Source organism: Brassica napus, chromosome C8 (assembly GCF_020379485.1).
Source record: "Brassica napus cultivar Da-Ae chromosome C8, Da-Ae, whole genome shotgun sequence".
Taxonomy (NCBI): domain Eukaryota; kingdom Viridiplantae; phylum Streptophyta; class Magnoliopsida; order Brassicales; family Brassicaceae; genus Brassica; species Brassica napus.
Window position 1 is genome coordinate 34,928,881 of NC_063451.1, and position 16,522 is coordinate 34,945,402.

General features: G+C 34.9%; 2 protein-coding genes across 2 annotated transcripts; one reads left to right on the forward strand and one right to left on the reverse strand.

Moving 5' to 3' along the window:
• Nucleotides 1-5,121: 5,121 nt before the first annotated feature.
• On the forward strand, nucleotides 5,122-7,078 carry LOC111208696 (zingipain-2-like). Its single transcript, XM_022708024.2, has 2 exons — nucleotides 5,122-5,618; nucleotides 6,327-7,078. The coding sequence occupies exons 1-2, from the start codon at nucleotides 5,180-5,182 to the stop codon at nucleotides 6,923-6,925; spliced, it is 1,038 nt and encodes a 345-aa protein (XP_022563745.2). The 5' UTR covers nucleotides 5,122-5,179; the 3' UTR covers nucleotides 6,926-7,078.
• Nucleotides 7,079-7,569: 491 nt separating this feature from the next.
• LOC111209123 lies at nucleotides 7,570-8,596 on the reverse strand. Its single transcript, XM_022708939.2, has one exon. It carries the CDS (start codon nucleotides 8,385-8,387, stop codon nucleotides 7,821-7,823), a length of 567 nt encoding a protein of 188 aa, XP_022564660.2. The 5' UTR covers nucleotides 8,388-8,596; the 3' UTR covers nucleotides 7,570-7,820.
• Between the last annotated feature and the right edge of the window lie 7,926 nt (nucleotides 8,597-16,522).

Here is a 16,522-nt window from a genome sequence, read left to right on the forward strand (position 1 = left end):
ACACCGGCTGCCGAGAAGCTGCGATACCCATTCGCGTTCGTCGAAGCTGGGGCAATAGCTCTTTTGTCTTCTTTCCCTCGCTCTAGTCTTCTCTCTTTAAATCTTGATGTGCTTATGCTTGTTCTTTTTTTGTTGAATCTACTTGTCTAGGGTTTTGATGTTTCTTTGATTTCTCCTGGTACCATAATGTATATAAATGTATGCTTTTGCCGATGTCCCTCTATCAGAAAGAAATAATTTAATTTTGTTTCTTTAAAAAAAGAGAGAGAGATACAAGTGATAGAGTTATCAGTGTATTTTCATACCCACTGGTGCTGGGCTCTACCACTTTTTTCCATTCTTGCAAATTTCACTATTATTGTATATTGTTTGTGCAAATTGCTCTTTTAAAAATCAAATATTAACAATAAAATCAAAATAAAGCAGTTTCTCTATATTTTTGATAATCACTAAAATTTGATAAGTAATGTACCTCAAATATGATATTTAATTAGATTTTAACTCGCACGTACGGACGTATATTTTTTTCATTTTATAAATGAATTTGATATTATTAAAAAAAAATTTAAATATATAATTTCTATTTTAATATTATATATTACCTAACTCTATAATATTATTGTTTATATTTCATATTCGGTATTATTAAAATATAGTGATTTGTTTAATACATTTTATTTTGTTATTAATTTATATTACTTACTCATATATTTTTTGAGTTAGGTACAATAAAATAATAATATGAAATAATCAAATAGATAACCTCCTACAAAATATGTTTTTCTTTAATTTATACATTTTGCTATAATATATTTTTTAAATTTAGTTATTTATATTATAGAAAATAAATATGTTTAAGATAATTTATATTTACAAGTTGTTTTTATAAAAATATACATTAACATATCTTATTTTAGTACTTTACTGGATTTATAAGTAAAAACACTGTTTTGTTTAAATAATATAGCCCTATTATTTTATTAAATTTATACATAGTAAAAACAAACTATATATGTTGTAAAAATTAAAACAATCTAATATATTAAAATCTTAATTAAATTTGATTTCAAAATTTTATATTATGTCCAGAAAACTTTGAAAAATTACACTATTATTCTGAGCTTGGAAGATTACATGAATTTTGAATTGGTTTTTGTTACATTAATACATTATTTTTTTAAAAAATATTTACATTTTGGTAATATTTACTAAATTTTTCTCAACAGATTTTGTTAAAATTAAAAGAAAAAAAAAATGATTTTTCATTAATATTTTAAATGAATTACTAAAAATTTCATAATTTTATATTTTTGTATTTTAAATTTTTAAACAATTTATTGTTGAGAGTTTCAAAATAAATAACAATATAATATATAGTTGTAGATATAAACGTTTAACTTATATTAATAAATTGATTTTTGTATAAAAATATTATATAGTTTGCGAATTTAAACAATTTTAATGAAGAGTGATAATTTATCTAAATGAAACAGTTTACACGAATTTTTTTTATTGACCTATTTAAAATAATTTTGTAATATTTATATATTACATAATATAATTATATAATTTATAAAAAAAAATAGTCTTCAATTATTATTGTCTTGTTTTATAATAAAATTTTATATTTTTTTTGACGTCATAATAATATGGGGAAATTACATATTTATCATTTTCATGCTATCACTTTTCATTTTTATCACAATTAAAGAGACATTTTCAAAAATACTTTTTTCATTAAGAGGCTTTTGCCCTTATTCTTTATATATATAATAAATAAATATTTAAATAAATAAAAATCTAAAAAAATAAAAAATAATTTTTCTTAATTTTTTTCCGAATTATATTATTTCGAAATTCAAACACTAAACGCCGAAACATCAACTCTAAACCCTAAACTCCGAAACATCAACTCTAAACCCTAAACCTTAAACCTTCAACTCTAAACCCTAAAACATCAACTCTAAACCCTAAACCCTAAACTTCAACTCTAAACCCTAAACCATCAACACTAAACCCTAAACTATCAACACTAAACCCTAAACCCTAAACCCTAAAAAGTAAACACTAAACCCTAAACCCTAAAAAGTAAACTCTAAACCCTAAACCCTAAAAAATTAACCCTAAACCCTAAAACATCAACTCTAAACCCTAAACCCTAACCTATCAACTCTAAACCCTAAATCCTAAATCCTAAACCCTAAAACCCTAGAGTAGATGTTTTAGGGTTTAGATTTGAAGGTTTAGGATTTTAGGGTTTAGGGTTCGAATTTCATAAAAATAGAGGGTTTAGGGTTTATATTTAGGGTTTAGAGTTGATGTTTTAGGGATTAGATTTGAAGGTTTAGAGTTTAGGGTTTAGAGTTGATGTTTCGGGGTTTAGGGTTTAGAGTTGATGTTTTATGGTTTAGTGTTTAGAGTTGATGATTTAGGGTTTAAAGTTGATGTTTTAAGTTTAGATTTAGGATTTAGGGTTTAGGGTTGATGTTTTAGGGTTTATATTTGAAGGTTTGGGGTTTAGGGTTTAGAGTTGATGTTTCGTGGTTTAGGGTTTAGAGTTGATGTTTCACGGTTTATGGTTTAGAGTTGATGTTTTAAGTTTAGATTTGTTTTTTTTTATCAACAAGTTTAGATTTGTTAACCATATGTTTTTTTGGTCAAAGTTAATCAAAAAGTTATAAAAGTCTTTTACCCTTCATTAAAAATAATGGTAAAAGTGGTTAGTGTAAACATGAAAAGTGGTACTTTGAAAATGGTATTTTTGGCAATTTCCCAAAAAAATTCAGATTTATCAGATTAAATATTAAATTTTTGGATTTTCAAATAAAAATTTGGATAATTCACATAATTTTTACAAAATTGGATATAAGAATATTCTGGTTATTCGCTTTTGGGTATTTTGGTCTATAAGTAATATTTTTAATTATTTGATTATTGGAAAACAAAATATATATACTTAATACTTATAAATATATAAATTATATTATAGAAATTTGGTATCCATTCGGTTCTTGATTCGGTTCCAGTTTGGTTCAGGTTCTTTGGTTCTAGAGATATATGATCCGCTCAGTTATTTGGTAGGATCCTAACCCAAACCGAGCCTTTATTTTTGGTTTGGTTCTTCAATTATGGATAAATATGTCCATGCCTAATTTTGATAAACAATTTCAGTGTATGTATATCTTAATAGTTTTAAAAGCAATAAAAATTTCAGAATAATTTATAACTATTGAAAAATATAAAGATTAACCATTGCAACATATGATGATCACTCATTGTATTTTTGGTGATTAATTGTTACGATCTTGTATGGCTAACTGATATAACATATGATATCTATACAAAGAGTTGTGGACATTGAAAATATGCAACAACAAGAAACAAAAAAATAAAGAAAGAAATGACAAAAATATTGAACGATCCAAATGATCATATGAGATAGGCATGGTCACATTTATCCTGAACCGAAGAATCAAATTGAACAAATAAAAAAATAGGTGGTTCAAGTTTAGATCTTACAAATTATCCAAAAAGATCATATATCTTGAAAACCAGAACTGATCCAGAACCAAACTAAAACCAAATCAAGAACCGAATCACAATCCAAATTTCTATAATATAATTTATACACTTATAAATATTAACTATATTTATTTTTAAAATAATAAAATAATTGAAAATACTTTTTATAAGCTGGAATACTCAAAAAATTGAATTACCATAATACTTTTTGTCAAAAATGTTTAAAATTATCTGAATTATCTAAATTTTTATCCAAAAATACAAAAAAATTGATATTTAATTAAAACACTTAAATTTATAACTTTTTACTTGAATTAACTAAAAAAACAGAACCGAACAAGAACTTAATAGGATCCAAATTATTTTGGATATTAGTTGGTTCCTAACTTTGTTAGATGAACCGAACCGAGAACCGGAAAAAACGAACCGAAACCAAACTGAATTTTCTAAATACCCAAACGGATCCTAAACTTCTAAAACCAAAGAACCAAATTAGAACAGGAACCGGTTTTTTTTATTTCATTTATAGTACTTTCAAAATTTGTTTTTAAACTATCACAATTTTGTTACATGTTATAAATTCCATTTTTAGTGTAATTACAAAAAAAAACTTTTTTTAATAGATTTCTTTATCCTTTCTGTAATTTTTTTTCTTTTTTTTTTGAACTATACATAGGTATCCAGGCCTCCATCGAAGTGGGTCCACACTAGTCACGTGTTAGAAGCAGCCTATGTTTTCAAACTCTTTTAGAACTTTTGCCTTCTTTTTTATACTTTTAAAACATTATATATTTCAATTGATATATTATTTAAGCGAACAATTTTGTTTGAAACATTTATTTTGATGGTTTAATTACGTACACTCCAAATTAAATAACCAATTTGTAGTTAATTTGTGACATATATTTTACATTCTCATATTTTAACTAATATTTTTCCTACTTAAATGAAAAAAAAAATTAAATAATTTTTATTAAAGATATACATTTAATTAATATTAAATATTTTTATAGTAAAAAATTCAATTGCCGCTGTTTCCTAGTTTCTTATAATAAAATTCCTAACTAATTGGGCTACACACTTTACCCAGCCTAATCATCATGCGTTAATATAGCTCTCGGATTGGATATCAGTCGTATTCATATAACCTTTTGAGAGCTAACACACGGAGTATCGTGTCATCGTTCGTTATATTTCTAGTAAATCTTTTGTAGTGCTTATACTTCTTTTAGTTTTTGATAGTAAATCTCTTTTGAAAAACTGAACACAACAAAACGAATAATTTTTATTTCTGAAAAATGAAATTTGAACTTTGGAAGTTGCGGTATCTACGGCCAGACCCCAACAAACGTCTGTAGATTGCGCGAACCTATATTGTCTTGTTCTTCTCAAAAGCAGAAAAAAATATATACGTACGTATTGGGCAATTACTTGATTTCGTAACGTGTAGAAAATTAGCAACGTGAAGCTATTAAAATATCTTCTTCATAACATGTAGAATATTCAAACGGAAAAACATGCACCGTATATGCACCTCACTTCATACACTAATCTATAATCTCTATATAAGACCACGTTACCATAGTTTCTTGCCAACCAAGTCATATAAACCAAGGCATTTATAGAAAACATCTCCTACTTTTCTCTATCTAAAAGAATGGCTTCGTTGGTTTTCTTGATTATGTCCATTGTGCTGAGTTACATAACCTCTGGAGCCACATCTCGTGGAGGACTCTTCAAAGCTTCTGCCATGGAGAAACATGTGCAATGGATGTCTCGATTCCATCGTGTTTACTCCGACAATTCTGAACAAGCTAGTAGATTCGAGATCTTTAAGAAGAACTTAGAGTTCGTTGAGACATTCAACATGAATACGAACATAACATTCAAGTTGGATGTCAACCAGTTTTCTGATCTCACCGACAAGGAGTTCCTGGCAAAGTACATGGGCCTAGTGGTCCCCGAAGGTACGAACGAAGTTTCAGAAACCGACAAGACTATGTCGTTTAGATATGAAAATGTCAGTGAAACCGGTGAGAGCTTGGACTGGAGACAGGAGGGGGCCGTTTCATCCGTTAAGAACCAAGGCCAATGTGGTAACTAATTATCATAACTCTATATACTATACAGTACCTTCTAATTTTTTTTTAACAATACGTATTTGACTAGATTTGGATTAAAATGATGACACAACGTGTTGATACTTGATACTAGTACAAAGTGCTAACACTATATAGTACAAATTAATGTTCTAAAGTTCAGGTGCCACCTTATGAGGCATCCCGCCTATAGGGCAAATCAGTAATAACCGAAACGATTTTCTAAAAATCTGATTTAAATTGATTAAATCGGTTAAAATTGTCTAAATCAGTTTAAATTTTTAAATCGATCTAATCTGATTTAAATCTGTTAAATCACTTAACATAAAAAGAGATGATGACTAATTTAATTATACCATCATCACCATCAATTATTTCTATAAATAAATGATTATATTTTTCTCTCCAATTTTGTTTTTTCTATATCTAATTTTTAAATATTTCATTAAAGTAATTTGAAATTAAACACATAAAACTTAATATATGTAATATAAATATAAGACATATAATAAATAAAGAATGCATTGACGTAAAGCCCGAATAATCCGCCTAAATGTTAATGTTAACGCCTAATTACCATCTACAGATTTCTTGAACATTGGTGCAATCATTAGACCACATGTGGTCCACCAAATTTTTGTGTGTTTCTTTCTTATCACAGTTCAAGAGAGAATATAATATGAAATTTCTGGAAATATGGAACAGGATGTTGTTGGGCTTTCTCGGCGGTGGCAGCCGTGGAAGGTATTACAAAGATTGCAAAAGGTGATCTTGTATCCCTGTCGGAACAGCAGCTGGTGGATTGTAGCAGAGACTTTAACAATGGATGCAATGGAGGGATAATGTCAAAAGCTTTCGAGTACATTATTAACAACCAAGGAATCACCACGGAGGATAACTATCCTTACCAAGAATCACAAGGAACATGTTCTTCAGCCAGCCAAGTTACTGATTTCATTGCTGCTACCATAAGCGGATACGAGACGGTTCCAAGTGATGACGAGGAAGCATTGCTAAAAGCGGTGTCTAAACAGCCTGTTTCTGTGGCGATAGCTGGATCAGGGGCTGCGTTTATGCAATACTCCGGGGGGATATTTGACGGAGAGTACTGTGGGACGCACCAGACTCATGCGGTTACGATTGTTGGTTATGGGATTAGTGAAGAAGGGACTAAGTACTGGTTATTGAAGAACTCATGGGGAGAAAATTGGGGAGAAAATGGTTACATGAGAATCAAGAGAGACGTGGATGCACCTGAAGGAACGTGTGGTTTGGCCCATTTTGCTTACTATCCACTTGCATGAATCCTGTTATGTTGTTCGAATATATTTACATGGGGTTGTTCATAGTAATTGACAACATCCTTATCGGATATCTTATGAACTATATACCGGCGTTTTCGTTGGTTATTTCTATTTTGGAATTTATGTTAATGAAACCATGTATGTCAACGTTTTTTTTTTCCATGTATGTCAACGTTGGTGTAGTAATGTATAACTATTTTGTGGTAATTATTAGATCTATGTCCAAACATATACTGACTAGTCTTTCTGGAAGTAAATAATGGAACTTAGCCACTTCGTAAATGACTCTTATCAAGTTATTAAACCTGGCCCTAGATTCATTGAAAATCATGATGACTCATAACACCGGCTTGAGGTTGAACTTTGGCACTCCTGTCTTGAACAACTTGGAAGAGACGATTTACATCCCAATAGATATTTAGTCCAAAACGTTCTGCAGTTACATCAAAAAAGCCAAAAAGGAGCTACAAGAAAGAATAAAAGATTAAAAAAAAATTCCGAGAATGCATTCACATAATAAGAGATCAGGCCTGATCCCAAACTAAAATCCAACAAGCTGGTCTAGTGGTTGCGTCAAATTTTGAAAGTTACGGTTCCAGCACACGTTTTGTGTGTGGAAATTTCTTGCCAAAACATTACGAAAAAATACAATTCTGCTATTTTCTTCCCAAATATTGCAATGGAGCTAGAATTATTAACAACATTACAAGCATGTCTACCAACGAAAACAAGATAAAGAAAATGTAACAATAAAACAAAAATGATGCCATCAAAGTGATTTTTACATCTACGATATATAAAAAACTAAAAATTTGTTTGAATAAATCTGAAAAACACTACTGGATTCAATAATAAAAAGTAACAAAATCAAGCTTCGACTCCGAAACGATGACCCTCACGGTGTCTTCTTCTTGGTCTTGGTCCTTAGAGGAGGAGGAGGAGCAAGAATCTTGCCAGCATAAATCGCTATATCCGTCAAGATCCTCATATTCCAGTTCGCATAAACCATAGGCGTAGGGTAAAAGAAACTCGTCCTACACATCGAAATATTCACAAGCGCAAGAGCTTGATATGCTCTCATGAACCGATAATCTTTAAGATACAAATACTTTAACGCGTTGTCAAGATGAGCATCCACCAATCTATACGCTTTCCTGCAAGCAGTGAACTCTTCTTTGCTTCTACGGTCTTTGGCTTTGGGAAGAAGAGAACCTTCGATGTTGTCAAGCGTTTCTATGGCGTTGATCCATGCTTTTGCCGCGGTTAGCTTCGCGATTGTCTTGATGGATGTGCGTCGTCTGATTAGCTGAGATGTGATGGTTTTATTACAGAACTGGAAGTCGATTGTTTGTTTGCATATTCTGTTGATTAGGTCTTGTGTTGATGGGTCAGGGACGACGGAGATAGACGACGTGAAGGTAATGCAGATGAGAAGAGAGACCAGTAGGTGAACGAATGTCATTGTTTACAAGTAGTTAAATGATATGCTCAAGAATAAGCTAATTGGTGATATGAATATTATATATACTCTTTATCTCTACACGTCTTTGTCTCCATAGAATGTATCGTATATATTCCAAAACGTAGTTGTTAGCCTTCTTTATATTATGATTTTACACGTCAATAATGATCGCGTTTTCGTGATTAACGTAAGAAAAAAATGATGATGAAAAATTTGTTTGGTGATTTGGTTGAAGGCAATGATGTTATGCTTATAGACTACCATCTATCTTATCTAATATTTTCTACCATTTTACCTTACAAAATAAACACAAATTGAAAAAATAGGGGGTGCACATGCACCCAGTGTGCTGGCTGTGGCTTCGCCCCTGTTTGTGAGTTCCTTTGGTTTGAAGTCTTTCCAATGTAAGTTTGTTGCGTTTCTTAAATATTGGTTTGCCATGTTAGTTTTCATAATGTGTTTAAGAACTAACTTATCTAATAAGTGGGAGTGTTTATGTGAAATTATACAAAAATCTTTTTGTGGATGTAAACACTCAGTCGTATTAATTTGTTATGATTAGGGATTTAAATATAAAAAGGGTCCCACGAATGAAACTTAATAATGAGTTTGGTACATGGGGATCAATTAAATATGTTGCATACCTTTGGAAACAAACAACTTAGGCTTACCAAAATGTGAGTGTGGTGATCAACCATAGTGGTAGGTCAACCAATGATCATCAACTCTATCTACAATTCCCAAGAAAATAAAGAAACCTAGAGCATGATTACCGGTGGTTTTTAGGGTCGGGTTCTTAGCGGAATATAATAATTCGTCTCTTAACTTTTAACTAAAAAAATTAAGAACCGGCTCTTAAAACTCTTATTTAAGAGTCGGTTCTTAGCTTTTTTAGTTAAAAGTTAAGAGGCGGGTTCTTATATTCCGCTAAGAACTCCACTCTAAAAACCCTCCAATAAGAGCACCCGCAATGGTGTTACCCGAAGAGGAGTCTTTAAAAAAAATGTATTTTAATTTTTTAAGTATTATTTTTTTTTCTTTTTCAGATAAAAAAATATATATATCAACCAATCGCGGGTCGCCACATGTCGTGGGGACCCGCAAATAGTGCAAGGATTCATTAAGAAAGAGTTCTTATTTAAGAATTTTAAAAATTGAATCCTTAGTTTTTGGTGAGATCCACTGATTATTTAATTATTATTTTTTAAGAACTTCCACTTAAGGACTCTCATTGCAAATGCTCTAATCATACTCTTAGTTTTGAAGAAAAAAGCTAAAGTGGAGAAAAGTGAAAACAAGAAACGAGACCGTTTTAAAAGCAAAGACTAATGCGAGACAAATCATTATGGTTCCAATTTGCTAGATTTGTTAGAATTAACAATGTTGTGGGATTAAGTTTTGAAATTGACTGTGGTAACTCCGTAAATTATAGCTCGAGGAAGAAATGAAGATTGATCCTCCCATAAAATCTGTTCTTTACCAGGTACAGTTTATGCAACGAATGTTGTAAGTTCCATTTCTCTTAAAGCCAAGAGTTGTGTTGTATGTGCAGGATGAATGATACAAGCGAGAACTGGAGAGCTTTGCCAGTTTTTACATGCATGGAATTAGATTAAACAAAAGAATACTCAGCAAGACAAAAAGGCCAAACGAGTTAGACGTCTGATTTTGTTAAGTCAACATACAGTTGAGGACTTATGTTGCATAGTCAGTCAATAGTTGGGGAATGAAATGTGTTTATATCGGGAATTAAATTATCATTTTCCCAATATTCTGATATCTGTTTCCTATTACAACTGAATATCCGTATCTGACTTTAATCCGATAACCCGGATATGTAGGCTTATTATGGCTCTCGAACTCTGAGTGGGATAGAGAGAGAAGCAAAAGTAACGATGGAGGTATTCTACTACTTGGTGTTCGGAGTGATGGCTGCCGTAGTAGCGGCTCTGAAAATGAGCAAGAGAAACAAGGATCAAAACACTTCTTCTCCCTTCAATTCCTTCAAAACTTACGTCCTCGTCTTCTCCATCATGATGGGTACGTGTTAAGTAAATATAAGATTCTATAAGGACTCTATTGTAAATATAGTATAATACACTAACCCTACTTTGTACGTATGTATAATACACTAACCCTTCTCCATCATGATGGGTACCTTTCATATGATTAATAGAAAGCTATTGAGCCTCCTTTCTTATATGGTATCAGAGCATTTGATCTGACCTAAACGCATTTGATCTGACCTAAACAATCTACGCTTTTCTCCTCTCCCCTCTTCTCATCTCTTCAAATTTTCTTTCCCTCCTCTTCACGCTTTTCATCATGGCGGCCAACTCCCTTGCATCATCAACTGAAACTGTCAACGTCTCCAACGACAAAAACACCATCCTTAACGTTAACATGTCCAATGTTACGAAGCTCACTGCCTCAAACTTTCTGATGTGGAGTCGACAGATCCACGCACTCCTCGATGGATATGACCTTGCTGGTCATATTGATGGATCGCAAGTCATTCCCTCCCCCACAATGACCACAGAAGCCGGTACTGAAACAAACCCGGCTTACACGATCTGGAAATGTCAAGATCGGTTGATCTATAGCGGTTTACTTGGGGCTATGACCACAACCTTGCAGCCCATTCTCTCTAACACAAACACGGCGGCTGAGATATGGAGCACACTCACCGCTACGTATGCTAAACCGAGCAGGGGCCATGTCAAGCAACTTCAACAACAACTCAAGCATGCATCGAAGGGCAACAAATCCATCAGTGAGTATGTTCAAGGGCTCACTATTATCTTCGATCAACTTGCTCTCCTCAGCAAACCAGAGGATCCCGAAGACCAGATTGACACGATTCTTGAAGGTCTTCCCGAGGATTACAAGACTCTCATTGATCAAATTGAGAGTCGCGATACCTCTCCATCCATCACCGAGCTACATGAGAAGCTTATCAACCAGGAAGTCAAACTCCAAACAAAACAACCCGCTATCCTTCCCACACCGGTTACGGCCAACTACAGCAACTCTCGAGGAAATGGCAACAACTTCACAAACCGCCAGCAGACACAGCGACGTGGTGGCTCTCGTGGTGGTCATTCGACTTGGCAACAACAACAGTTCCAGCCAAACTCTAACACTCACACACCACTGGGCTATCAGGGGAAGTGCCAAATTTGTGGCATCTTCGGTCATAGCGCAAGACGATGCCCTCAACTGCAACAAAATGGCATGGCGCTCTCCTCAGGAACCACACCTCACTCGTCTCAGTGGCAACCTCGCACCAACCTTGCTGCTTCATTCCCTTATAACTCGGCTCCTTGGTTGCTTGATAGTGGGGCTACTCATCACCTGACCTCAGACCTGAATAACTTAGCGTTGCATCAACCATATCACGGTGGTGATGAAGTCGCCATTGCAGATGGCTCAGGGCTACAGATCACACATATTGGTTCAACCTCTGTCCCTACTTCATCAAAATCCTTGGTTCTTAAAGATATTCTTTGTGTACCTGCTGTTGATAAGAATTTGATATCTGTTTATCGGCTCTGCAATGCTAATCAAGTGTCTGTGGAATTCTTTCCTGCTTCTTTTCAGGTGAAGGATCTCAGCACGGGGTCCGGTTGCTTCAAGGCCAAACGAAGGGTGAATTGTATGAGTGGCCTATGTCTGCGAAAACCCCTCCCACTGCCCACGCCATTTACCCAGACACAAAGGCCTCTCTTACCCAATGGCATCATCGCCTAGGACACCCATCTTCTTCTATTCTTAAAAGCATTGTTTCCAAGTTTTCTTTGCCATGTCTTTCAAACTCTGTTTCAGTTTCTCCTTGCAATGATTGTCTTCTCAATAAAACTCATAAAATTCCTTTTCAAACAAGCTCAATCATCTCCACAAAACCCCTCCAATATATATTCTCAGATGTTTGGCAATCTCCTATCTTATCATCAGAAAACTTCAAATACTATCTTCTCTTTGTTGACCACTATACAAGATATACGTGGTTATACCCACTTACAGCCAAATCACAAGTTAAAGATATCTTTATACTCTTTAAACCCCTTGTTGAAACAAGATTTCAAACCAAAATTCAGAACCTCTACAGTGATAATGGGGGCGAATACCTAGCCCTTAGACAATACCTATCCAGCCATGGTATCTCCCACCTGACCACACCCCCACATACTCCTGAGCATAACGGTCTTTCCGAGAGAAAACACCGACACATTGTCGAAACTGGTCTCTCTCTACTCTCTAAGACGCAAATGCCTCTTACCATGTGGCCGTGTGCTTTTGCCACTGTTGTCTTTCTGATAAACCGTATGCCAACTCCACTTCTTACCAACCAATCACCCTACCTAAAACTCTTCCACCAGCTCCCTAACTACTCTAAACTCCGCACCTTTGGCTGTCTTGCTTACCCATGGCTGAGACCATACGCTCAAAACAAGCTTGAAAAGCGCTCACTACCTTGTGTTTTTATTGGCTATTCTCTCACCCAAAGTGCCTATCATTGCTTAGATCCCACCACTGGTCGTATCTACACCACTCGACATGTTCGTTTCAATGAAACCCAATTCCCATATACCTCTCTCACTAAGCCAAACATCGATCTCCAGCCAGCTCCCCAAAACCACCAAAACCAAGCTCCACCTGTCACCATAATCCCTGCAACATCGACACTTATACAATCACCTCAGTTGGCTACGAACACTGGCTCCTTGGGCTCAGATTCTCCACATCCATCGCAGCAGTCACAGTCATCATCATCATCATCTTCCGCGCCATCTGATGATCATACCGCCACTGCAACTGTGTCTCCAGCTGTGTCCTCAGAGCAACAACAACAATCTTCTCCTGCTCCAGAACCACGCCAACACTCTCCTCCTGCTCCTCAACCGCAACAACCACCTCTGGTCTCTCCGGAACGTCATCCAATGACTACCAGGTCGCGTAATAACATCGTTAAACCTGCCACCAAATACAACAATGCGGCTCAGGTTCAATGTGATTCCCACTGGATTCCTACTACGTGGCAACAAGCGATGAAACATGCTCATTGGCGTAAGGCTATGAGTACTGAATTTAACTCCACAAATGAAAATCATACGTGGGATTTGGTTGCAGCAAGTGAAAGAATGAATGTTGTTGGTTGTCGCTGGGTGTTCACTATCAAATATAACCCGATAGATAAGTATAAGGCGCGTATTGTGGCGAAAGGCTATCATCAGCAACCTGGTATTGACTACACTGATACCTTCAGCCCTGTCATTAAGTCGACCACGATTCGGATCATCCTTGGTTTGACTGTTAATAGTGACTGGCCGGTTCGTCAAATCGACGTCAACACTGCCTTCTTACAAGGCCACCTTAACGAGGAAGTCTTCATGGTACAACCTCCAGGCTTTAATGATCCCAGCAAGCCATCACATGTATGTCGTCTTCGGAAAGCCCTCTATGGCCTCAAACAGGCTCCACGAGCGTGGTACTCTGAACTGAAGACATACCTCACGACGATCGGTTTCAGAAACTCCATGTCGGACACCTCTCTGTTTATCCTCAAACACAATGGTCACTACGTCTACTTTCTTGTGTACGTGGACGACATTCTTATTACCGGTAGTTTTCCTTCCATGATACAACAAGTCATTGATGCTGTTTCTCATAAGTTCTCTATCAAAGACATGGGCTCGCTAGGTTATTTTCTTGGCATTGAAGCCATCAGGACACCACGCGGGTTACATCTGATGCAGAGAAAATATATAACCGATCTCCTCAACAAGGCTAACATGCTCAATGCGAAGCCTGTTGCGACTCCATTGCCATCATCTCCGAAGCCCTCGATCAAGTCTGGTACGACGCTTTCTGATCCTCATGAGTATCGACGTCTCGTAGGCAGCCTGCAGTATCTTGCTCTTACGCGTCCGGACATCTCTTATGCGGTGAACAAGCTCTCCCAGTATATGCATATGTCTACGACTGATCACTTGCAAGCCGTGAAACGAGTTCTTCATTACCTCTCCGGGACACTTAGCCATGGAATCTTCCTGCAAAAACAGAGTAAACATGTCCTTCATGCTTTCTCTGACGCTGACTGGACATGAGACTCCGACGATTATGTATCCACCAATGCATATATCATTTATCTTGGAAACCAACCTATCTCATGGACCTCGAAGAAGCAGAAAGGAGTTGCCCGTTCTTCGACAGAGGCTGAGTATCGTTCTGTCGCTAACACGGCTGCAGAACTGCGATGGATAACCTCTCTTCTTCACGAACTTGGTTTCCAGCAACAGACTACTCCGACGATTTACTGTGACAACATCGGAGCCACATACTTATGTGCCAACCCAGTCTTTCACTCTCGTATGAAACATCTTGCGCTTGACTATCACTTTGTAAGGGGCCAGATACAGCTTGGGAATCTGCGTGTTGCTCATGTTTCTACTCATGATCAGCTAGCGGATGGACTCACGAAGCCTCTTCCTCGTGCTCGCTTTCAAGACCTGTGTGTCAAGATTGGTGTTCGTCAATTCCCACCATCTTGAGGGGGCGTGTTAAGTAAATATAAGATCCTATAAGGACTCTATTGTAAATATAGTACAATACACTAACCCTACTTTGTACGTATGTATAAATACCTTTCATATGATTAATAGAAAGCTATTGAGCCTCCTTTCTTATAGTACGTACCTCATCATCCCCTATTTCTCTCCACTTCAAAAAAAGCGTATCTACAAACACTTGCTTCTCGCTTTCGATTTAGATGAGATTGTATCACCAGCTTCTTGGATAATAAACATGAAGCGATTATTGATTTGTTATTGATGTCAAATGGATCAATTCATTATGATATATGTTTTGTGTTGCTGCTACAGCTGGAGATTGGCTTCAGGGACCTTATGTGTATTACCTGTACAGCACTTATGGTTTTGGTAAACGAGATATTGGTCAGCTTTTCATAGCTGGTTTCGGCTCGTCTATGCTCTTTGGAACCATTGTTGGATCTCTTGCTGACAAACAGTGAGAATCCTCTTTCCTTTTTTTTTTATGTTCAAGTTCCGTGTGTTATCAGAGGAGAACTTATTATATCTGTGTGTGTTTTGGATTCAGGGATCGAAAGAGGGCATGTGTTACATACTGTATAGTTTACATACTTAGCTGCATCACCAAGCATTCTCCACAGTACAGAGTTTTGATGGTCGGTCGTATCTTGGGTGGTATTGCTACTTCTCTCTTGAATTCTGCCTTCGAATCTTGGCTCATTGCTGAGCACAACAAGGTTAGTCTCTCTTATTTTTTTTCTACTTATGAACCATGAGTCTAGCTGGGTGTTCGAGATCTATGTTTCTTAGATGCTTGTTAGTGGTTAGATAGAACATAGTCTAACTCAAAGCAATGTCTGGCTGTAAAAACAATAGCAATATTATAAACATGAAAAGCAGTACTTTGAAAATTGTATTTTTGACAATTTTCTTAGTAATAAACTTTAGTTAAAATTGATTTATAGCAATATTATATTCTAGTAATCACAAATATTCATTTTGTTAGGCCACAAAATTTGGAACGTATAAAATAAAAATTTATGTCTTTAAATATTAATTTCTCATTGAATTTTATTTTAAAAATCAATTATGCGCTTTAAAAGCGCGGATGAAATCTAGTTTTTATTATAATAGTTACATGAATATTGAAAATTGAATTTATTGTTCATAAAAATCTTATTCAGTAAGATTTTGAAATTAAAAAGAAATTTGCATATTTTTTCTCAGTCCTGATTTTAAGTAATATCATTTTATATGCATGAAAAGATAAATTTATGAAATGTTCATTTCTTGTTATCTTATATGTTAAAACATAAGTCACAACTTTGATTCATGTGTGATTTTTTTAAAAAATGGACTTAATGGACATATTCCTATAAAGTCATGTTATATTTAATCTCTAATATTATCATTTAAATTATGGGCCTAACGAAATTTTTTATTGGGCTATCAATAATTGGATTTAAACAATAGATGATCCATTGGATTTATAAATAGTATAAATTAAATAGATATAATTTAATGTTGTAATACTATACCTCCATATGTTAATTATTTAAATATTTGTCGATGTTAACTTTTAAAATT